General features: G+C 39.2%; 3 protein-coding genes and 1 long non-coding RNA gene across 16 annotated transcripts; 3 read left to right on the forward strand and 1 right to left on the reverse strand.

The window, feature by feature from the left end:
- The first annotated feature begins 1,078 nt into the window (after positions 1-1,078).
- LOC116930258 (polymerase delta-interacting protein 2) lies at positions 1,079-3,512 on the forward strand. 3 transcript variants are annotated; one of them, XM_032937655.2, is made up of 9 exons: positions 1,079-1,278; positions 1,374-1,491; positions 1,555-1,604; positions 1,898-2,006; positions 2,085-2,262; positions 2,343-2,506; positions 2,564-2,689; positions 2,748-2,827; positions 2,895-3,028. In XM_032937655.2, the coding sequence occupies exons 1-9, from the start codon at positions 1,184-1,186 to the stop codon at positions 2,896-2,898; spliced, it is 924 nt and encodes a 307-aa protein (XP_032793546.2). In that variant the 5' UTR covers positions 1,079-1,183; the 3' UTR covers positions 2,899-3,028. The 3 variants fall into 3 exon arrangements, with proteins under 3 accessions (XP_032793546.2, XP_032793544.2, XP_032793545.2); XM_032937653.2 differs by having other exon boundaries at positions 1,081-1,278; positions 2,916-3,512; XM_032937654.2 differs by having other exon boundaries at positions 1,083-1,278; positions 1,377-1,491; positions 2,916-3,512.
- Positions 3,003-5,582, reverse strand: LOC116930257 (cell cycle checkpoint protein RAD1). Of its 3 annotated transcripts, none has more exons than XM_032937651.2 (9): positions 5,449-5,582; positions 4,407-4,676; positions 4,218-4,316; positions 4,009-4,163; positions 3,818-3,945; positions 3,653-3,759; positions 3,527-3,591; positions 3,326-3,470; positions 3,003-3,260 (listed from the first exon to the last, which is right to left on the reverse strand). In XM_032937651.2, exons 1-9 carry the CDS (start codon positions 5,452-5,454, stop codon positions 3,225-3,227), a joined length of 1,011 nt encoding a protein of 336 aa, XP_032793542.1. In that variant the 5' UTR covers positions 5,455-5,582; the 3' UTR covers positions 3,003-3,224. The 3 variants fall into 3 exon arrangements, with proteins under 3 accessions (XP_032793542.1, XP_032793543.1, XP_032793541.1); XM_032937652.2 differs by lacking the exon at positions 5,449-5,582 and adding an exon at positions 4,871-5,131; XM_032937650.2 differs by lacking the exon at positions 5,449-5,582 and adding an exon at positions 4,871-5,131 and having other exon boundaries at positions 4,407-4,708.
- Positions 5,276-15,074, forward strand: LOC116930256 (mucin-6). 9 transcript variants are annotated; one of them, XM_045166836.1, is made up of 10 exons: positions 5,464-5,605; positions 5,796-5,881; positions 5,974-6,093; positions 7,958-8,744; positions 8,937-9,090; positions 11,841-12,858; positions 12,932-13,198; positions 13,273-13,341; positions 13,443-13,567; positions 13,691-15,074. In XM_045166836.1, the coding sequence occupies exons 3-10, from the start codon at positions 6,039-6,041 to the stop codon at positions 13,898-13,900; spliced, it is 2,685 nt and encodes an 894-aa protein (XP_045022771.1). In that variant the 5' UTR covers positions 5,464-5,605; positions 5,796-5,881; positions 5,974-6,038; the 3' UTR covers positions 13,901-15,074. The 9 variants fall into 9 exon arrangements, with proteins under 9 accessions (XP_045036955.1, XP_045022771.1, XP_045036954.1 ...); XM_045181019.1 differs by having other exon boundaries at positions 6,006-6,093; XM_045166837.1 differs by having other exon boundaries at positions 5,558-5,691; positions 5,796-5,885; positions 6,006-6,093.
- Positions 15,075-15,949: 875 nt separating this feature from the next.
- LOC116930259 lies at positions 15,950-16,687 on the forward strand. Its single transcript, XR_004398323.2, has 3 exons — positions 15,950-16,360; positions 16,443-16,560; positions 16,638-16,687. It is a non-coding gene; the product is annotated as an uncharacterized LOC116930259 (long non-coding RNA).
- The last annotated feature ends 6,295 nt before the right edge of the window (positions 16,688-22,982 follow it).

The raw sequence follows: 22,982 nt of genomic DNA on the forward strand, positions 1-22,982 counted from the left end.
GTCACATGTTTCCTATCCGATCGCTCTGTGGAGTCTGGTAGGAATAGAACTTGGCCAAGAATACTATCCAGAGAACGAGCATAGAGATTACCATGATGGCGTAACTGAACCCTTTCTAAACAGCCTAAAACCACTAAAACGCTCAAGTCTGTGCCATCGTAGTAAACTTCAAGCGCAATCTGTAACTGAACGACCCAATGGCTGATAAAACTATTTAATTATGTGGGACTAGTAACTACTCGCTCGAACGCTTTCCAGCTCAAAATCACGTAAGCTAGGGAAACCTAGCTTAAGTTCACACGACAGAAAAATGAGATTGATCTCATTTTTAAATAAGATTTTTGAACGTTTTACGCACTACGTAGGCAAAATCTAACACGCTTGTCTTCATTTTCTTTTTTTTTGTATTATTGTTGTTTCTAGTCTGTTCTTATACCTTAAATCTCGCCACTGTTTACTTCTGTTAACTAAATTTTTAAATTCTGCTATTCTATTCTATTCTTTTATGTTGATATTATTAACAAGTACTCAAATTGACAAACACTACATCTATGAGTAGAAAGTGAAAGTTTGAATTAACGTTAAAAACCGACTTACGTAAGTGCAGAGTGCTGTAGTGTGAACAGACTACGAAGATTTTAACGTAATTTTTGGTTCGTAAAAAACGAAATGAAATTTACGTAGGAAAAACGTAAACGAAGAACGTAATACGTTGTACGCAATACGTAGAAAAGAGCTGTCGTGTGAACGATACTTTAACAAGAGAGTTACATTATTACTGAGTGCCTTGATGTTCACGTAACAGTACTACTAGAATGGATTTTTTGACGTCAAATCAAAGAGTTAGCTTGAATGAAGCATTTAAGGTTCTCAAAAGAGAACTGAAACATTTCAGAAAAAGTTCTCTTTCTGTACGCCTACTGATTATTTCCAATATGAACGAAAGATTTTTCTACAATATTCCAGTTTTTTCTTTCGTTTTAAGCAGAGTCATAGAACCTATCAACAGGTTCTATGACTCTGGTTTTAAGTTTAAATTTTAAGCCGTTTATTTCTCTATCGCAATCTTGCAGCGCTGTATGTGCATCTGCAATATTTAGGCAGAAGACGGCTCGGCACGAACGAGTCGGAAGCAAAAAAATAACAAATAGCGAAATAAATAACTTTGAATTGAAATTTATACATGGCTTGGAGTACTATGTTATGTATTTGTCGGCTAAGATATAACGTTGTGTCAGCATCGCGAATTAAAACATTTCTGGTGGAATACTCAACCAGGTGCAAAACGTTTGTTTTTCAAATTTTGGTTCTCCGCGACGGTAAACGGAGACGTATAAATTATGCATTTCATTATATCCCATTCTCATTGAAAGTAGAACTTTGGTTGAAGTTGGAAAACTTGAAACACCAAAAATTCAAGGCAAATATGATGCTGGGCAGCTTTTCCTTCATCGTGTTTTTGGCTACAGAGGTGTCATTCTTTTTCCTTGGGTAAATTGTTATCTTATCCACATTATAATATTAAAGCAAATTTAAATTTTGATTTGATTTCAGTCAGCTAGAGTTTATGACCGTGATATTTTGGCTAACAAGAAAGCCACAAAGTATGTATTTTTAAAATGCAAATACACATTTTATAGAAAGTGTGCAAACTGAATGTGATGTGCTGCACCAAATATATTTCAAAGTGTAACAGGTTTGCTGTAACACAGAGATTTCAAAAATTTAGCCATTCAAAGCAAAGTCCTTGCAATTTCAACATTACTGTAAAATATATTTGTTGCATCACAGGATGGGTTAAGGGTAGGGATGCAATAGATTCTTTGTGCCACCTTGGATAGCCATAGCCTATGTCTACTAGTTAAGACTAGCTAACATAGTCTTTCTTCTTACATAGAACTCCTGATTCTGAGGTAAATACCTCCAATCAAATTGGCAGAGAAGTTAAAGGCCGAAATCACATGTATTATCAGGTGCTTATTGATTCCAGGGACTGCCCTCATATTGTAAGTATAGTTTGTGTCTTACATTTGATTCAGTTTTCATGACCCAAGCTAGTTAAACTACAACTTGCATTTATCAAGAGAGCCCAAACAGAGGCGGTTACATTTTTGGGTCAACAAGAAAATAGCAAGTCGCTTTATGCCATACCGGGTCTAGACTATGCCGCGCATGAAGATGTCTTGCCCTATCGAACTACTGAGCACCAACCGCTTTGTCACGAGCTGTTTGAAAAATTTCTAATGCCTGATCCAGATAAAGGTTACTATTTCTTACTCAGTTAAGTTTATTTTCTTAATACGGATTCCTTTATATGTTTAACATCGATAAACGAAGTGCAGATCCGCCGTTCGAAGCAAGAGAAACGTTACGAGCATGGCAAGAAAAAAATCACCCTTGGCTGGAATTGTCAGATGTCCACAAGGAGACGACAGAGAACATTCGTGTGACGGTCACGCCCTTTTACATGGGATGCCGGGAGTCGCAGAGTTCCACAGTCTTTTGGGTTGGTATTTTGATTGAAACCAACAAATTTCCAGATATATGTTTTTGAACTGCTCAGTGGCGGTACTGCATTCGACTTGAAAACTTAGGAGAACTATCGGTACAGTTACGTGAGCGGCATTGGCGTATTTTCAGTCTTTCGGGTACTCTAGAAACCGTTAGAGGAAGAGGAGTTATTGGACAGGTAGCATACGACAATGGCCATAGTGTCAACTGACATTTTACTTATAATATCGTATTAGGAACCAGTACTATCGCCTCAGCAACCCGCTTTTCAGTACAGCAGCCATATTTCCCTTCAAGCACCATCAGGGCATATGTGGTAATTCTACATGATTAATTTTTGTCCCCACTGTTTTACCGATCACTGACATAAGCCAAAAATAAAGGTGATATTTTGTAATAAATAGGGGAACTTTCCGTATGGAGAGAGAGGACGGACATACATTTGACTGCCGCATTCCTCCCTTTTCTTTGGAAAGTAAGAACGAGGATAATAATTTACCAACTGGCGGGGTTTAATGAAGGCGTTCATTTAACTGAATGACAAATTATGTATGAAAGACGAAAGTTACTTTTGGCCTTTTAGTTTCTTCTCTAGGATTATCAAAGATCTTCGTTCTCCTAAAATGTGTCGAGTTTTTTAATATTTGAAAATTGAGTTTTGTTCACGAAGAGTTTTCATTTATTGGTGCGGCCATTATTCGTTCTCTATGCATTCATTCGTCTTCCTCAAAGTCGACGTCCGCTGGACACTACAATATTGATAAATGGAGCGCATCATTGAACGGTGGATAAAATTTCAAAATAATGGACTTACGTAAAAATCAATGTAACAGTTGTGATTATCTTCTACTTTGATCATGAACTGGAAACAAATTAGTCCCGTATCGTCTATGCGTAGCGACACCTTTTGCGCTATTCCAAGTGGTCTAATAGATGGTTTCATCAACGAAAGTTTATACCTAAATACCCAAACGTTCATAATACACTATTCAAGATTTTAATAATTGTTTTATACTTAAACGACACCGGAGATGTACAACGAAGGCTTTCGATAACATCACTAGCCTTTGGAATGTCAACCTTTGCACTCAAAAGAGAAATGAAAATTGAACAGTCATATTCCTGTTATAAAATGTCTCACGTGATAGGTTCCTGAATGGCCAAATGTAGTGATCCGAAAATTAGCGGAATCAGGAGACATCGAGAACTGAACACAATCGCTGGTCGAATCGAGCTCGCAGAATACCTCTTTAGTTATAGGATTATATAGGAACTAAAAATTTGTATGTACAATATGACAGGATACCTTTAAGACATTCTGAACTCATTATAATACGGCCAATCACATTAGAAGTACCAAAATCGTAATCCAAAACTGGGTCGAAATGAACTGTGCGTATCTTACAGTCAGTAATGACACCAGATTCTTCAAGCCTATAAAAATGAACTAGATTAATGTGAATGCAATAAAATTGGTTTTAAGGGCTATGAACATACAAAATTGAGACCGGAGTTCCATGACCATTATAATAGAGCTTTAAGGCTGGTGAGGTGCCGCTTTGGAGGCCACTGGAACCAAAAACGTTCAAACATTCCAGTAGCACAGTTAGGTTTAGTTGAAATTTGATCTCTTCTTCTTTTACAACATAACTCTAATACTAAAAGTCAGAACAATCTTACAGAAAACAATTTATTTTTCAACTTACTTGGAAAATTCCAGGCTCGATGAAGGCATTCAGTTGCACACTTTTCATATCTTCAACTGTTACTTTCAATCCATCTTTGGTGCAGCAAAATACAGAATTCTAGATGATTGGGAAAAAAATTCCTAGGATTACGTGAATTAAACAAGTATTTTCCTAACAGACATGGCATTAATACTGATGAATTAATACCTCTTTAAAATTGATGGCTTTGAGTATATGAGAAATGATCTTAGCATTATCCATACGGATCATCAAGACATGATTTTGCTCTACAGATATATTTTGGGATGAGAAGTGTGGCATGATGAATCTGTCAAATTGCTGAATTTCAAAGTGACTTGTCTTTGGCAGCTGTAAAAATTCACCAAAGTCACTAGCTGGTGAGCTTCCAGCAAGTGCTTTGTTATGAACAGCTTGTGCAATAAGGAGATAAGCTTTGCGCCCGAGATCGATGCAAATCTGAAGGAATTGTAAAAGAATGGCACAACAATCTGAATGAAAATTATCAAAATGTTACAAATTTTAAAACCGAAAAACGTTTCCTGTCAAATATTTTCCTAGAAATATATACACAAGTTCCAGAATTGCTTTGTTTTCTCTTGTTAGGCTAAATATTCTAGTACATGAATGAAAACAGAAATTGAAGTTTAAACCTTGAAAAACCCGATGCCGGTTTGTGAGATTTCGAACCAAAATTTGTTGTTTATTATTAAACAGAAACATTGCGGCGTTGTACAACGCAAAGTTAGAGAACTTTGAAGATCGGAAATTCAGAAGTATGTCCTACGCTTGGTCTTGGGAAGCGACACAAGCGCTCCCCCTAGCAAGTTTATCCAATAATTCTGTTCATGTATTAAACACACCAGAAACTGAACTAAACTCACAAAAAATCAAGCAGTTAAACAGTGAAATTTGGGATGTATAAGACAACTAATAATGTAGCTAAAAGGAATTTTATGGTGATCGAGGAACTTGCAAGAGGAGTGCAAAAACTGAACACTAGTATCGTTGTTGTGGCGACCGACGCATGTACCAAGTTCGGTACCGCCTTAGTTGGCGGTGTCGAAGGGGGAGCAGTTCTCTTTCACGTGCGTCGAGCAACGTGATAACAGATACAGACAAAAAAAACAGCCAAAACGTCTTTTCAGTGCCTAGACTTTAACTGTGAAGTGAAGTGTAATTCTTTCGCAGTCAAGTATGTGTGCAATCGAGATTCGATTGTTTGATTTACCGGCATTTATAAGTATAATATCCCAGTAACTCGGCACGTAGGCTAGAGCAAGCAGCAGTAGCTTCGGCGCCCCAAGAAACCTAAAAGCAAAAATCGGTGACGCCCATTTTTGGTGACGTCATCGCTGGGACACGTGTAGCCTGGTGCCTCGCTTGAAGTGCGTAGTATTGCTCGATAATATTATCTTGTGCTGTAGTGTTAGTTTCGAAACGTCACTTTATGGACCAACACGGCTTTTTCTTAGTAAATTTTGTTTCAGAGATAAATAACTTTCGTACTTGATTGATACGTAAATCAGGCAAACAAAGAAGCATTTTCCTCTTTACTTAAAAGTTTTCTTTTGATAGACTATAGAGAACTCTCTCAAGGCCGCCAGCCCCGGGCCAAAATGAAACGAGTACTGAAATCCAAAAGCGAATGACCCTGTGTCTATGTGCGTGCGTCTGTGTGAATTTTATTTTTTTCATTTGACTTTGATGCAATGTGGATCCTGGATGTTATCGTTTGAATGTTGTTCCATTCCAGGTTAAAACTGATTCGTTCTTCTTGGCCCATAGGTCTAAAACCCCTCAGCTGGTGGTTGTCCGACAATGAGTTTGGAGATTCTCCTGGAAGCTGCTCTGTTTGTGGAACGACAAACACAAGGTAATTGTTTTAGGTCAAGTTAATACTTTCTGTTTCTCTTAGAAACAAGCACAAGCCTAAAACTTGATAGCCGCAGTTGATTGCAGAAGTGCAATATCATACTTCTTAGAAGCTTTGTCTTGTCTTGGCTTGTTAAGCTTGCTGAGAAGGCTATGTGGAACCAAGATCATGGCAATTCATATTATGTTTCATGTTGCAGAGTTGAAAAGATGAGCTCATCAACCTTTCAGTTTTTGGCCCCCGAATCTTTAATTACCTCCGCCAGGTGCCTCTAGTCGACCGTGTCGAGCCTTTATTTATTTATTTTCTCTCCTTTCTCTTTCCAACGTCACACTACGGTCATCGAGAATGTCGACATCGATTGTTGACCTCGATCTCGACGATGGTAGGTCCTGCGCATTGGCATTTGACGTTGGCAACAGTCCATTCAAATCAGCTCCTCCTCCTTCGTGTTTCAAGGCAAAAACTAAGTAAAGAACCAAGCCGGGAAGGGAGCGACGTAGGAGTGATCTATTTGCGCAACTGCGAATCTCAGAGAATGGCTGTGTGCGTGCGCGGCTAACACACGCCCGAATGGATCCGAAAAAAAGAGACGAAAAGCACCGCCCAATTCGGTTTCCCAACCCGCACGTGCTGAACAGTGTGGACAGGCAAGCCCCGATCATACTGGGAAGGGTGGTGGTGGTGGTGGCGGCTGCCGCCGCCGCGTGCATTGTAGAGCGGATGGGGGAGGTCAAGAGCTAGATAGAGAAGAGAGTCCGGGAGTGAAAACAAAGTCGTCGCACGCAGCCAACGACATGGCCTATTATATAAGAGAAGGGAGATGGGAGGGAAGAGCGTGCGGTAACTGGGTGGAAGTGATGGCGGTAGGTGGTGGAAGGAGGAGGTCGAACTCACGCTGTAGTGTGGCCGCAACGGATACTGGCTCACCAGTCTACGATCGAAGGTCGGCTGGTGCAGAGACAACGTTTATTATTTGTGTCTCTCTCTCTCTGTTTGTGTGTAGTTTGCGCGCGCATCGTGTGGTACGACGTCATTACGATGTGGACTTTTTGAGATACTACGCGTTGACTGTTGAATGCGACAAAATTCAACCGTTTCCAACATCGTGTTTTCGTCATTATTTGAAACGAAATTTGGCTTCGAGTTAACTAGCGGATGGTTAATGAATCGACTTGTCTCAAGTTACAATCGATGGTCATGGGGGTGTTTGCTACGGATGACTTGGTGGGTCGTAGCAGCACCATGACATCAGCACCCAAAAAGAAATGGATCCAACATTACATGCAAGGTACCACACAACGCACAAGGTCCGTTTTTCTTCCGACGGAATGATGCAACCGGTCGAAGGGCATTTTGTTTTTTTCTTGCCTCGGATCTTCGTCTTGGGCAATGGGCCAGGGAAGGGGGCGCAATTTTTGTGTGCGGAGTCCATTGATCTGAACACGTGAACATCTCACGTGCCATTCCATCACAGTCCTCTTGGATGAGGCAAATCGACGGGAGGTTAGGGCGGGGGCCCTACTTGTTTTTCTTTTTTTTTTTTCTGCCTTCTCCTATTCCTTTCCTTCTTCGACTCATTCCCTCCGTGCCCAGTCTCGTTCTCTCCTGGCTGATCAATCTACGCTCTGATGTCTCTGCCCTCGTCAAGGCCAGGCTGAGCTCAGGGACGTTTATTGCTTTCCAAGAAGCGTTTCTTGGCTTATCCGGCCCTGGTAGGTGACCGATAAGGACGGAAGGGAATTCTGTTTTGTGTTTTGTTTTTTTTTTGTTTTCTTTTTTTGGCGGTTGTTCAAGCCAGTCATGCTGCTACGTTTTTTAAACGTTTTTGTTCTTATTTTGTCCTTGTTGCAATTTTTTTTAGGCGAAGAGCCCAATGGACAGCCGGACCAGACTCTCATCGGTGAAGATGTCGGTACCAAATTGGTTTACAGTTCAAGCGGATCCGCTCTTCGCATAGATCAAACTACGTCATCTGTTATCAACAATGGGGGTTACTCGTTGGACCATCCTCACGTCACCAGCGTTATTCAGCGATCGGGGCCTTCGACTCCGTCTTCTTCCTCGTACGCTGTTAACGGATCGCGTCACGTTGCTGCGGCGTTTTATTCGTACCATCAAACGAGAAGCCGATCGCCCAGCCCAGCTCGCGGTGGTGGTGCCCACTGCAATGGATCCGTGAACGTCACCAATGGACAACGGACAGCCAGCGCAGCCGCCTCGCCGTTACATTCCCATTCCGTTTCCAATGGCAGTTCGGCGGCTTCGTCACAACGGTCGTACCAGTCGTCTCCTAAGATGCAGGACGCGGAGCCCTTCCCGCAACAACCGAGCGGCTATCTCAACAGCGTGGCCTCTTCGTCGAACCATCATTCCTCCTCTTCTTCGTCCAACTCTTCGTCCACGCATCCGTCTTTTCCCAGGGTAGACGACCTAGCCTCTAGGAGTCATCGACTAGAAGAGGCGTTGCTGCGGGCAAGCCGTAAAAGTCCGCCCATGCCACCGCAGACATCTCTTCCCGTCGCCACGGCCGTCGCTGCGTCGTCCTCTTCGTCGTCGTCATCCTCGTCGGCCGCAGCGGCCCATTTTAATGCGGCAAACAGCGGCAGGACTTCAGCTGATGAGCTTCTCGAGCTGAAGAAACGCAGCGGGTAATGACGTTGGCCATCTAATTTGTTATTCTAGTTTCTTGATTTTTCTATTGGTAGATTTAAAAAAAAAAAAAAGATAAAGATAAAGAAAAAAAAAAGAGTGTCCCCATTTTGGTAGGGTAGAAAGAAGTTGGAAAAAAAAAAAAAACGAGACGGTGAAAGTTAACTGGAAACAATGTTGATTGAACACAGGGCGGGGACGCGTGAAGTTCACAACAAGTTGGAGAAAAATCGGCGCGCTCACTTGCGCGAATGTTTCGAATTTCTACGGAAACAGCTGCCGGCCATCGACGACAAGAAGCTGTCAAATCTGGGCATCCTCAAAAGCGCCCTGCGCCATATCCAGGTAAAAATGCGGGCGTTCATCTCAACACAGCTGCTAACCAGTATGTTCAATGTCACACTCCTCACAAGGAGATGTTTGTTTGCTTGTGTAGGCGAATGGTCTTGTCGGCGGTGTGATGAACAGAACGAGCTACGCTGTCCTTTCTTTTTTTTCTGTTTTAAAGGGACCCTTTGGGCTAAACACGCGCAAACCGAGTGTGCACATTATCAGGGGTTATGGAGCCAAGTTAGGCAAGGCTTGCAAGGTCTACGATATCAAGTTATTTACCGCGCCTCTGATAGAAAACGAGCTTGTATGGGTTTTCCTCCGTTGCTTTGTTGAAAAATACTTAGGTGTCGATCGATGTTTTAAGAGGGGGAAAAAAAATCTTGTTTTTGAAGGTTTTATTTTTTTTTATTTATGCAATGACCTCGATAGGTTCGAAAAATTGTTATTGTGCATGGCTTCCGTTTCTGTAGGCGCAATTCAGTTGACATCGTATGTGCGATGGATCGTCGTGTGTCGATTGGCTTTATCCGGCGGTGCGCAGGCGGGGCACCGGAGAAAGCTGGGGGTGTTGCACCTGGCGACAGTTTCCATGCGAACAGTTTTCGTATTTAGCAGAATAAAGAGAAAAAGGAAGAAAAAAAACAAGTTTAAATGGATTTTCCCAGATGTTGATTCGCGGCAATCAGCAAAAAGAGTCTTAAGTCGTGTGTATGGGGGCGTCGATGCTTGTCCTTGATCGCTGGGGCTATGAATAGTCAGCAGCGCGCGCGCTTGCTCACCTATGTGCATCTCGATGGATAAAAGGATTGGAGTGGTGGCGGGAGGGGTGGGAGTTGGGAGGGATATCGGTCGGTGGTGTTGCTGCTGTTCGTACGTGACGTCTAGCAACGAGAAGCAATAGGGGAACCTATACACGCTGCCGTGCGTGTGTACGTGTGTGTGTGTCTTGGTAGCACCCAAAATAATTTCTTGCAGCATTCTGCAATGGCTTGACAACAGAGACAAAGAAGCTGCGTGTGAGGCTGTTTGGGGAAACTGAGTAGCACGCAGCTCAAAACGGCGTGATACAACGGGTGACCGCCTCCCTACCCAACACAATTTCACAAGTTTTGGGGGTATTTTATTTATTGCTTATTTTTGGACGTCAGCGTTCTTCGTCACTTTTGAAATCTGTAGGGCCATGAGGCAATCGGCTATCGCGTTGTTTTGTTTGTTTGTTTTGAAATTTTTAGATTGCATTTCTTGTTGTTGTTGATTTTTGTGTCGTCTTTTGAATAGCTCTGTAGTTGGGAACATAAAAAGAAAGAGAAGCAAAGAGAAAGCTAGGTGGGATCGCTGGTATATTGCCCGACTTGGTAGTTGCCAGGGCGACGTTGCCGTTCTTTTTCTATAGACTTTCAGTGGGGGGGCAGCAACTGGACGAATATAGCGCGGTGTCGAAGCCTATCGATCCGAGTTTTCCATCTCCTTAACGCTAAAGCGGGACTGTAAAACTAGTGAAAACCAAAGAAAAGGGCAGGGAAATATTTCGTTTGAAGCCCCTCCAGTTTTTGGCCAAACTTTCGTCGCATTAATTCGAATTGTTTTGTTTGTATATATATGCCGGCAGTTTTTTTTTTTTTTCCTTTTTAACGGTTCGAGGGGCGGAGTTTAGATTTCTCTCTGCTTTCGTATGCGATTTTCGTTGTGTTCCCTTTCATTTTTTGTTATTTATTTTTATTATTTTTGAGATTGGATCGATTATCTGACCTTGCCTTATCATCCTGAATTCTATTCTCCCTTGATAGCGATTATAGTCTGGAGAGAAAGTGGCGGTTCGTCGACTTGTTTGTCCCTCCATTTTCAGATGCGTGCAGTACGTAAGGACCTTGGAACTAGTTTACTGTTGGACTACATTTTCAATATGGGTCCGCCTTTCTCTTGGCTGTCCAAAACGAACCGGTCTTTTCATACTGCCCTTTGCCTTACTTCTCCATTTAAGCTTTACTTTCAACGTAGGGGTCGGTCGGTTTATTTAGTGCGACCCACTTTGTCAAGCAACTCGTTCTGACTCCGCACTCATTCCGGTTTCATTTGAAACGAAAAATGGGCAGTGGAGAGTGAGAGAAAAAGAAAATCCAAATTGCCTGGAAATCGTCACAGGCGGAAGCTTAATCTAGGGATGACATGAACTAAATATAAATTATGACGACCGTGGTGTTCACGTGATGTTCACTCGCCCAACAAATCGATTCATAACTCGATCCAAGAATTTTGTATCCATGTTCTCAGTGAACTTTGCTCATTTTTCTTTTTTTTTTTGTTTTTTTCTTAATGACCAGTCACACATTTCACGTCCTAATGACTTCGCCATTCCGGTTTAACGTTAAGGGAACGCAAAACTTTTTTCTCGATCGGGTTTCCAGCGCATCGGGTGGACATGTCTTAGTCAATAGTCTTTTATTGCATGCACACACACATGATCCGCCTCCATAATTGTTCTACAGGCAAAGGGTCTTTTTCGAGCCAACCAAACTAGTCGTCCGCCATTGATTGAGTTCTAGGTAAAAAGCCGTTGCTATGACGTATCTTTTCGCAACCCGTAAAGAAAGTGAGAAACTTGGGCTGGGTCGGTTAGTTGTGAGGCCGTTTTGGCGCTGTGCCACGTACACTGCCTTGCTTTCGTGCTTACTGTACATCCTTATATATCCAAATGCATGAGAATGACTTTTCAAGATGTTTGCCCTTAACACAAAAAAACAAACGGTTTCTATTTCGTCTAGACTCTGAAGAGGAAAGAACGCGAATATGAGCACACGATGGAAAGGCTGGCTCGCGAGAAAATCGCCGCTCAGCAACGATTGGCTGCCCTCCGCAAGGAAGTTCCCAGCATTCCGGGCTATAGCAACGATGCCGGTTCGTTGGATTTGACAAGCGTCGTTCCCGTCGTCTTGCACAGCCAGCAGGTGCAAATGATCCAGCAGAGTGAACGCGATTCGCCGTTGACGTTTGCCAACGTCCAGGCTCACACGATTCGAGAAGAAAATCATTATCGCTTGTCTGGTGGCGCCAGCAGTAGCAACCGGACGCGCGATGGCGATCAGCAGAGCAATTCCGGAACGTCTACTGCCTCTGAGGGCGCTGACGCTAGTGATGGTGAAGAGCCAACAGCGGACGCTCAACGACGTGTTGTTGTCCGAACTCCTACAACAGAACAATTATTAACGGCCGCCAGTCAGGTAACGGCCAACGGGAGACAATTGCCCGCCTCTCCCGTTCCGGGTTCGCTGAAACGTCCTCACGTCGTTTTAACCAACGGCGTCGGTGCGGAAGAGATTGGACCCAGCGAGGCCGACCATTCCCGGCCCCACATTAGGTATGTCCGGGCTTCCACGACGGCACCTTCGTTGGCGTACGCAACGACGACGACAATGTCTCATCCGGCCGCCACTTATGTCACTGTGGTGCCGACGACAGCCGGTGGCGTCCTGGAACTGACCGGAGTGCCGATTGAAACGAGAGAAGGTGCCGCGACGATAGCCGGTGGAGGAACGGCCCTGTATCAGGTCCGTCATCCATCGGCCATCGCCTTCGCCACCTCCGCTAGTGGACATCATGTTCAGCTGGCCACCCCACAAGTCCTGGCTGCCCATCACGGCGTCCAGCTGCTCACTCACGGCCCATCGCTCAAACTGCTGACGGCCGGGCCTACAACCGGTTCAGTACGGGTTATATCGGCCAGTGACGTCTCTACCTCATTGCAGCCTTTGATGGCTGTTCACACTTCTTCCTCCGTTACGGGTCAAAATTCAACATCATTTAATATCTGCAAATGTTTGATTGACTTATTGTGCCTCTTGTGTCCCAATTGTAGGTAGCAAAAATAGCGAAGAAATCGCTGCGTCCTTACTAAACGGAACTGCGGTGACGTCGACATCAGGAACTGTCTTTTGTACTCCGTCTGGCGTAGTGATACCGAGTTTGGTAGCCTTGCCTCCCACGGAAGCGTCAGCAAGCAGCAATAGTAATAGCAGCAGCAGTAGTAGTAGTAGTTTGCCGACGAATTATGAGCTGCCACGTGTGACCGCTTCCATATCGACTCATTTGAAAAATTCGTCCACTATTCCTAATAGTTCTGCAGGTACATTTTCTAACGAGCTCTAATTGACTGCTTAACATTGACCTTTGGCTTTCTCGTTTTGCCTCCTGTCACAGTATTGAGTATACCCAACGGATTGCTGAAAGCGACAGTTAGTCGCTCGTTGCAACCGGTGACGACCGCAGGTACTTGTTTGAAATTTTTGAAAAAAAATTATATTATACAAGTATATGAATAAATAAGAGGTTATCTAAGTCTGATTTGATCATGGATTTTTTGTTTGTAGGTGTGACTCATGTCATGACGCCGATAGCCGTCACGCGGTCTCTACCTCTGGTCACCAACATGGCCGTTGTTGGTCAATCAACTAAACATGTTGCCCATATTTTGACCAATTCGTCCCTGGACAAGGTGATTATTTGTTTGTTTTTTTAACTACGTTTTCGCTTAATGTATTAATCTATTTTGTTTAATTTCATTTATTAAAACAAAAACAAAAAAATGATACGTTTAAAAAACGAAACAATACCAAAGATGGGACTGCTGAAATCCGGATCGATACCCATTATTGGTGGACAGTATTTGACTCCGGCGACTGGCAGGCATCTTATAAAGCCCGTAGTGGTCGTGGCCGCTCCACCATCAACGTCGCCGACGACAACACAAGTTGTAGCGCCGCGTGACGGATCGACCACGGCCACCGCTCGTCCATCCACTCCTCAGACAAAGTACCCTCCGACGTAGGAATCGATCCCCTTTGTTCCCCCTCCCTTTATTTTTCATCATTTTTCGCCTTTTTGTTCGTCTTGAGACGGGCGCGTGGAGGAGCACACCAACTCGAGTACAAGCCATAGATTTAATTAACATACAAATTATCAATAAACTACACAAAATCATTTCACTTTTTCTTGTTCCCTTAGCCAATCATCAGCGAATGACTTTCCTCTTTTGATTGTGGTCATTTAACACACACACACACACAGTGTCTAACCCGCTGGGAGATTGAATCGTTTATCATTCTTGTCCTCTTTTTTTTTTTTTTTCTTTTGTTTTTTTGTTTTGATTTTTTTTTTTGTTTTGTTAAAAATTCAATGTGACTGTGTGTGTTTTTGTTTGTTTTGTTTGAGAGATTTGTGCAGATTGTATCTCTCCTCTAGGACGAACATCTTTATTTTTTATTTTTTTCTCTTTTTAATAGCATGTTGTACTTTGTTAAATTTATTTATTATTTTTTTTTTCTTGACCCCTATTGAGTTTCTTATTTTCTCTGGCTAAAAGTTAACCCTGTGTGTGTTTGGCGCAGAGAATAAAAAAAAAAAAAAAAAAAAAAACAGAAAAGGGAAACGTAAGAAACAAAAACAAAAAAATAAAATAAAAGCAAACAAAGATCCTCCCTTAAACGCAAATTCAGTTAGAAACTAATTGTGGTGCTCGACAAATCTCTGCCGAATTGGTCGCACGTTAAATTGATTTTCATAGGATATAATTTGACATTGGTGATCGACTCGAGACGATATCAAGAGCGATCGAAGATGGCGATCTTTCGACTATTTGATTAGACACAATTTATACATACAACTGTTGTACGACTGGGAATCAATTTTTGTTGTTGTCAATGAACATGTACATAGTGGACTAAAGAAAATCTTGTTTTCTTCTTCTCTTTTCTCACGTTTGTTTTCCTTTAATTCTAAAATCCTCAATGTTTCATCTGGCGTTTTTGCGGATTGTATTTTACAGGCATTGCAGCCTCTTCTTTTCCCTCCCAATTAGTGCAGATTCTCCCTACCCTCTCCAAAATATTTCCAGCTCCTTCGTTTGTTTTTTTTTCACTGATCGTGTTTTGTTCTCTATTGTGGTTGAGTGTATTATGTTTATTATTAGACATGTAAATACAATCAGTAATGTATTGCCGCTACCTTTCGTGAACGCCACATGTTTAAATCTTTGAAGAGTACGTCCAAGAATCAGTTGACTTGTTCATAGCGGCATCTATCAGCCGTCGTCGGGTGCAGCCTGTTTGATCTCGTTCCTGATGTTTGGATGTGCACTTTCTGCTATTTGAAATGGTTTGACGACAACTTATCAAGTTAGTATACGCATTATTTGCTAGCACAAAACAACAAAACAACAAAAAACTGCAGAGCAAACATCAATAATCTATTTTGTTTTTCTAGATTTTTTGCCTTCCCACTTTTGTCAAAATCTTCGAAAAACGACATCTCGTAGAATTCGACAAAAATCCCACGGCATAATTCAAATTGAACGTTGATTTCGATTTAGTTGTTGGTTTTCTCGTTAAACCACCTGTTAAAAAAACAAAACAAAGTGCTGCCCTTTTTAGTACTTACTTACTAATATTTTATTCGGAATTAGCTTATAATTTTGGTTGTATTAGGTTAAGCTTTACTGAATTCCAAGTCAAAATTCTAAACCGATTTTTTTAAACAAAAAAGCTGGGCTTAATTAATCAAGTAAAACTAGATATCTTATCAATAGATGGCTACACTGTTTAGTGGATCGTCTGCAGTAGAAATTCATGGTTCATCACAAGGCTTCCACATTTGGCTATAAATAGCCAAATTTGCTATTTTTTAGATGCTGATGGCTATTTCATTAATTTTACATGAAAATTATATTTTTTGTTTGAAAAAGATAAAATAAGAAACCAAGCGGAGGTCAAGAGAGATAGCGTTGCAATGCATGAAATGTCCGCATGGTGCAGCGCTTTCGGAGGGAGCGGGCCCAAAAAAGCATTAAAAATCTGGTTCGCGAAAAGTGACGTGGGGCGCGGCTTATTGTCATGCACAATACTTGAGCTCTATGACTTTGGCCCTCTGGCTATCATTTTGGCTATTTTGAATAGCATATATTTTTTTTAACATACTACGTTTTTCTTTTAAACAAATCAATGGCCATATTGCTGTCAAACTAGCACACTTTTCATTTCAAAAACTTTATTTAACTTTTGTCTTATCTCTATTTATGTGTTTATGTAACTATAACAAGTGTTAAGGTTTTTGGCGTGTTTTTCAATGAGGTTATAATTGCGAGCGCCAGATGGTGTCGTCGTAACCCTTAATATTTTGTCTGATTGGCTCTTACTAGGGAACGCCTAGGACTAGGAGATATTCAAGTTTACAGGCCTTAACCATTAAGTAGACCTTGATTTAACACGTTTTGCAACTAGACGTCATTTGAATGGTACAGTACAGTATATTTTCTAATTCGCAAGCTATTTCTTTCAGTTTCTATTTACTGTCAGACAATTTTTCCATATCTATAGGTGCTGTTCCTATCTGCAGCCATACAGTGTGCAAAAATAGCGGTGGAAAAAATCTGCTTATCCTGCTGATCTGCACAATGCCAGTTTCATTAAGCAATCTTGAAATGACCTATGAACAGTAATTTTGTTTTATATTTGGCTTTCACATGCAAATCTGTGACTAATAACTGCTAGCTAAACTGTTATTGAACATAGGACTACAAAGTACTAGGGGCCCTCACTCCGTTCAGGAAGTTCCCGATAGGGTACGGCCTGGTCGCCAATTTCCCATAATATCTCGGAAACCGTTTGCTCTTCCGGCAAAACAGACTCCGTATACATGTCCAATGAGGCGTGCGCTGATCATCAACGCCTTCATCCCGCCTTTCCACTTTTGTCAAAATCGGCCAAAAATGACATCTCTTGAAATTCTCCTTCCTCAAGGAAATTCTCCAAAAATCAGACGGTATAATCGAAATTGAACGCTGATTTCGATTTAGTCATTGGTTTTCTCTTTAGACTAGCCGTTTAAAAAATAAACGAAAACAATTCTGTTAGCGCACCAACTTCATTCATGGTTTTTAAAATGTAAATGAAAAATTATAAGACCAATAGAAAAATAAACCTGATTTCCGTGATTTTCATTCAATTCTGAATCTAAATCATGTATTTTAAGCCAAATTTGAAATTTGATCAAAAATGAAAAAGTGGGAAGGGAATAGCCTTTCCACTTTTGTCAAAATCGGCCATAAATGACATCTCTTGAAATTCTCCAAAAATCAGACGGTATAATCGAAATTGAACGCTGATTTCGATTTAGTCATTGGTTTTCTCTTTAGACTAGCCGTTTAAAAAATTAACGAAAACAATTCTGTTAGCGCACCAACTTCATTCATGGTTTTCAAAATGTAAATGAAAAATTATAAGACCAATAGAAAAATAAACCTGATTTCCGTGATTTTCATTCAATTCTGAATCTAAATCATGTATTTTAAGCCAAATTTGAAATTTGGTCATAAATGAAAAAGTGGGAAGGGTATAGCCTTTCCACTTTCGTCAAAATCGGCCAAAAATGACATCTCTTGAAATTCTCCAAAAATCAGACGGTATAATCGAAATTGAACGCTGATTTCGATTTAGTTATTGGTTTTCTCGTTAAACCAGCCGTTTCAAAAATTAACGAAACAGTGCTGTTAGCGCAACAACTTAATTTAGGGTTTTTAAGGATTAAATCAAAAACTATAAGACCAATAGGAAAATAAGCCTGATTTTCGTGATTTTCATTCAATTTTGATTCGAATTCATGTATTTTAAGCAAAATTTGAAATTTGGCTGTAATGAAAAAGTGGGAAGGGTATAGCCTTCCCACTTTTGTCAAAATCTACCAAAAACGACATCTCTTGAAATTCTCCAAAAATCACACGGAATAATCGAAATTGAACGCTGATTTCGATTTAGTTATTGGTTTTCTCGTTAAACCAGCCGTTTCAAAAATTAACGAAACAGTGCTGTTAGCGCAACAACTTAATTTAGGGTTTTAAGGGATTAAATCAAAAACTATAAGACCAATAGGAAAATAAGCCTGATTTTCGTGATTTTCATTCAATTTTGATTCGAATTCATGAAATTTAAGCAAAATTTGAAATTTGGCCAAAAATGAAAAAGTGGGAAGGGTATAGCCTTCCCACTTTTGTCAAAATCTACCAAAAACGACATCTCTTGAAATTCTCCAAAAATCACACGGAATAATCGAAATTGAACGCTGATTTCGATTTAGTTATTGGTTTTCTCGTTAAACCAGCCGTTTCAAAAATTAACGAAACAGTGCTGTTAGCGCAACAACTTAATTTAGGGTAGGGTTTTAAGGATTAAATCAAAAACTATAAGACCAATAGGAAAATAAACCTGATTTTCGTGATTTTCATTCAATTTTTGATTCGAATTCATGTATTTTAAGCAAAATTTGAAATTTGGCCAAAAATGAAAAAGTGGGAAGGGTATAGCCTTCCCAATTTTGTCAAAATCTACCAAAAACGACATCTCTTGAAATTCTCCAAAAATCACACGGAATAATCGAAATTGAACGCTGATTTCGATTTAGTTATTGGTTTTCTCGTTAAACCAGCCGTTTCAAAAATTAACGAAACAGTGCTGTTAGCGCAACAACTTAATTTAGGGTTTTTAAGGATTAAATCAAAAACTATAAGACCAATAGGAAAATAAACCTGATTTTCGTGATTTTCATTCAATTTTGATTCGAATTCATGTATTTTAAGCAAAATTTGAAATTTGGCAAAAAATGAAAAAGTGGGAAGGGTATGGCCTTCCCACTTTTGTCAAAATCTACCAAAAACGACATCTCTTGAAATTCTCCAAAAATCACACGGAATAATCGAAATTGAACGCTGATTTCGATTTAGTTATTGGTTTTCTCGTTAAACCAGCCGTTTCAAAAATTAACGAAACAGTGCTGTTAGCGCAACAACTTAATTTAGGGTTATTAAGGATTAAATCAAAAACTATAAGACCAATAGGAAAATAAACCTGATTTTCGTGATTTTCATTCAATTTTGATTCGAATTCATGTATTTTAAGCAAAATTTGAAATTTGGCCAAAAATGAAAAAGTGGGAAGGGTATAGCCTTCCCACTTTTGTCAAAATCTACCAAAAACGACATCTCTTGAAATTCTCCAAAAATCACACGGAATAATCGAAATTGAACGCTGATTTCGATTTAGTTATTGGTTTTCTCGTTAAACCAGCCGTTTCAAAAATTAACGAATCAGTGCTGTTAGCGCAACAACTTAATTTAGGGTTTTTAAGGATTAAATCAAAAACTATAAGACCAATAGGAAAATAAACCTGATTTTCGTGATTTTCATTCAATTTTGATTCGAATTCATGTATTTTAAGCAAAATTTGAAATTTGGCCAAAAATGAAAAAGTTGGGAGGGTATAGCCTTCCCACTTTTGTCAAAATCTACCAAAAACGACATCTCTTGAAATTCTCCAAAAATCACACGGAATAATCGAAATTGAACGCTGATTTCGATTTAGTTATTGGTTTTCTCGTAAAACCAGCCGTTTCAAAAATTAACGAATCAGTGCTGTTAGCGCAACAACTTAATTTAGGGTTTTTAAGGATTAAATCAAAAACTATAAGACCAATAGGAAAATAAACCTGATTTTCGTGATTTTCATTCAATTTTAATTCGAATTCATGTATTTTAAGCAAAATTTGAAATTTGGCCAAAAATGAAAAAGTTGGAAGGGTATAGCCTTCCCACTTTTGTCAAAATCTACCAAAAACGACATCTCTTGAAATTCTCCAAAAATCACACGGAATAATCGAAATTGAACGCTGATTTCGATTTAGTTATTGGTTTTCTCATTAAACTAGCCGTTTCAAAAATTAACGAAACAGTGCTGTTAGCGCAACAACTTAATTTAGGGTTTTTAAGGATTAAATCAAAAACTATAAGACCAATAGGAAAATAAGCCTGATTTTCGTGATTTTCATTCAATTTTGATTCGAATTCATGTATTTTAAGCAAAATTTGAAATTTGGCCAAAAATGAAAAAGTGGGAAGGGTATAGCCTTCCGACTTTTGTCAAAATCTACCAAAAACGACATCTCTTGAAATTCTCCAAAAATCACACGGAATAATCGAAATTGAACGCTGATTTCGATTTAGTTATTGGTTTTCTCGTTAAACCAGCCGTTTCAAAAATTAACGAAACAGTGCTGTTAGCGCAACAACTTAATTTAGGGTTTTTAAGGATTAAATCAAAAACTATAAGACCAATACGAAAATAAACCTGATTTTCGTGATTTTCATTCAATTTTGATTCGAATTCATGTATTTTAAGCAAAATTTGAAATTTGGCCAAAAGTGAAAAAGTGGGAAGGGTATAGCCTTCCCACTTTTGTCAAAATCTACCAAAAACGACATCTCTTGAAATTCTCCAAAAATCACACGGAATAATCGAAATTGAACGCTGATTTCGATTTAGTTATTGGTTTTCTCGTTAAACCAGCCGTATCAAAAATTAACGAAACAGTGCTGTTAGCGCAACAACTTAATTTAGGGTTTTTAAGGATTAAATCAAAAACTATAAGACCAATAGGAAAATAAACCTGATTTTCATGATTTTCATTCAATTTTGATTCGAATTCATGTATTTTAAGAAAAATTTGAAATTTGGCCAAAAATGAAAAAGTGGGAAGGGTATAGCCTTCCCACTTTTGTCAAAATCTACCAAAAACGACATCTCTTGAAATTCTCCAAAAATCACACGGAATAATCGAAATTGAACGCTGATTTCGATTTAGTTATTGGTTTTCTCGTTAAACCAGCCGTTTCAAAAATTAATGAAACAGTGCTGTTAGCGTAACAACTTAATTTAGGGTTTTTAAGGATTAAATCAAAAACTATAAGACCAATAGGAAAATAAACCTGATTTTCGTGATTTTCATTCAATTTTGATTCGAATTCATGTATTTTAAGCAAAATTTGAAATTTGGCCAAAAATGAAAAAGTGGGAAGGGTATAGCCTTCCCACTTTTGTCAAAATCTACCAAAAACGACATCTCTTGAAATTCTCCAAAAATCACACGGAATAATCGAAATTGAACGCTGATTTCGATTTAGTTATTGGTTTTCTCGTTAAACCAGCCGTTTCAAAAATTAACGAAACAGTGCTGTTAGCGCAACAACTTAATTTAGGGTTTTTAAGGATTAAATCAAAAACTATAAGACCAATAGGAAAATAAGCCTGATTTTCGTGATTTTCATTCAATTTTGATTCGAATTCATGTATTTTAAGCAAAATTTGAAATTTGGCCAAAAATGAAAAAGTGGGAAGGGTATAGCCTTCCCACTTTTGTCAAAATCTACCAAAAACGACATCTCTTGAAATTCTCCAAAAATCACACGGAATAATCGAAATTGAACGCTGATTTCGATTTAGTTATTGGTTTTCTCGTTAAACCAGCCGTTTCAAAAATTTACGAATCAGTGCTGTTAGCGCAACAACTTAATTTAGGGTTTTTAAGGATTAAATCAAAAACTATAAGACCAATAGGAAAATAAACCTGATTTTCGTGATTTTCATTCAATTTTGATTCGAATTCATGTATTTTAAGCAAAATTTGAAATTTGGCCAAAAATGAAAAAGTGGGAAGGGTATAGCCTTCCCACTTTTGTCAAAATCTACCAAAAACGACATCTCTTGAAATTCTCCAAAAATCACACGGAATAATCGAAATTGAACGCTGATTTCGATTTAGTTATTGGTTTTCTCGTTAAACCAGCCGTTTCAAAAATTAACGAAACAGTGCTGTTAGCGCAACAACTTAATTTAGGGTTTTTAAGGATTAAATCAAAAACTATAAGACCAATAGGAAAATAAGCCTGATTTTCGTGATTTTCATTCAATTTTGATTCGAATTCATGTATTTTAAGCAAAATTTGAAATTTGGCCTTAATGAAAAAGTGGGAAGGGTATAAGCCTTCCCACTTTTGTCAAAATCTACCAAAAACGACATCTCTTGAAATTCTCCAAAAATCACACGGAATAATCGAAATTGAACGCTGATTTCGATTTAGTTATTGGTTTTCTCGTTAAACCAGCCGTTTCAAAAATTAACGAAACAGTGCTGTTAGCGCAACAACTTAATTTAGGGTTTTTAAGGATTAAATCAAAAACTATAAGACCAATAGGAAAATAAGCCTGATTTTCGTGATTTTCATTCAATTTTGATTCGAATTCATGTATTTTAAGCAAAATTTGAAATTTGGCCAAAAATGAAAAAGTGGGAAGGGTATAGCCTTCCCACTTTTGTCAAAATCTACCAAAAACGACATCTCTTGAAATTCTCCAAAAATCACACGGAATAATCGAAATTGAACGCTGATTTCGATTTAGTTATTGGTTTTCTCGTAAAACCAGCCGTTTCAAAAATTAACGAATCAGTGCTGTTAGCGCAACAACTTAATTTAGGGTTTTTAAGGATTAAATCAAAAACTATAAGACCAATAGGAAAATAAACCTGATTTTCGTGATTTTCATTCAATTTTAATTCGAATTCATGTATTTTAAGCAAAATTTGAAATTTGGCCAAAAATGAAAAAGTTGGGAAGGGTATAGCCTTCCCACTTTTGTCAAAATCTACCAAAAACGACATCTCTTGAAATTCTCCAAAAATCACACGGAATAATCGAAATTGAACGCTGATTTCGATTTAGTTATTGGTTTTCTCATTAAACCAGCCGTTTCAAAAATTAACGAAACAGTGCTGTTAGCGCAACAACTTAATTTAGGGTTTTTAAGGATTAAATCAAAAACTATAAGACCAATAGGAAAATAAGCCTGATTTTCGTGATTTTCATTCAATTTTGATTCGAATTCATGTATTTTAAGCAAAATTTGAAATTTGGCCAAAAATGAAAAAGTGGGAAGGGTATAGCCTTCCGACTTTTGTCAAAATCTACCAAAAACGACATCTCTTGAAATTCTCCAAAAATCACACGGAATAATCGAAATTGAACGCTGATTTC

The sequence above is a fragment of the Daphnia magna genome, linkage group LG1, assembly GCF_020631705.1.
Source record: "Daphnia magna isolate NIES linkage group LG1, ASM2063170v1.1, whole genome shotgun sequence".
Classification (NCBI taxonomy): Eukaryota; Metazoa; Arthropoda; class Branchiopoda; order Diplostraca; family Daphniidae; genus Daphnia; species Daphnia magna.

What these genes read in the sequence shown, in the direction of transcription:
- LOC116930258 (XM_032937653.2), top strand. Translation starts at nt 1,184, where the DNA reads ATGGCTTGGAGTACTATGTTATGTATTTGTCGGCTAAGATATAACGTT. An exon ending in GTGTCATTCTTTTTCCTTGG is followed by an intron (nt 1,492 to 1,554) that starts GTAAATTGTTAT and finishes ATTTGATTTCAG; the next exon opens with TCAGCTAGAGTTTATGACCG. An exon ending in AGAGTTCCACAGTCTTTTGG is followed by an intron (nt 2,507 to 2,563) that starts GTTGGTATTTTG and finishes TGAACTGCTCAG; the next exon opens with TGGCGGTACTGCATTCGACT.
- LOC116930257 (XM_032937650.2), bottom strand. Translation starts at nt 4,940, where the DNA reads ATGTTTCTGTTTAATAATAAACAACAAATTTTGGTTCGAAATCTCACA. An exon ending in AAGCCATCAATTTTAAAGAG is followed by an intron (nt 4,317 to 4,406) that starts GTATTAATTCAT and finishes CCAATCATCTAG; the next exon opens with AATTCTGTATTTTGCTGCAC. An exon ending in GCCATTCAGGAACCTATCAC is followed by an intron (nt 3,592 to 3,652) that starts GTGAGACATTTT and finishes TTGAGTGCAAAG; the next exon opens with GTTGACATTCCAAAGGCTAG.
- LOC116930256 (XM_045181016.1), top strand. Translation starts at nt 7,580, where the DNA reads ATGAGGCAAATCGACGGGAGGTTAGGGCGGGGGCCCTACTTGTTTTTC. An exon ending in GCGCCCTGCGCCATATCCAG is followed by an intron (nt 9,091 to 11,840) that starts GTAAAAATGCGG and finishes TATTTCGTCTAG; the next exon opens with ACTCTGAAGAGGAAAGAACG. An exon ending in GCAACCGGTGACGACCGCAG is followed by an intron (nt 13,342 to 13,442) that starts GTACTTGTTTGA and finishes TTTTGTTTGTAG; the next exon opens with GTGTGACTCATGTCATGACG.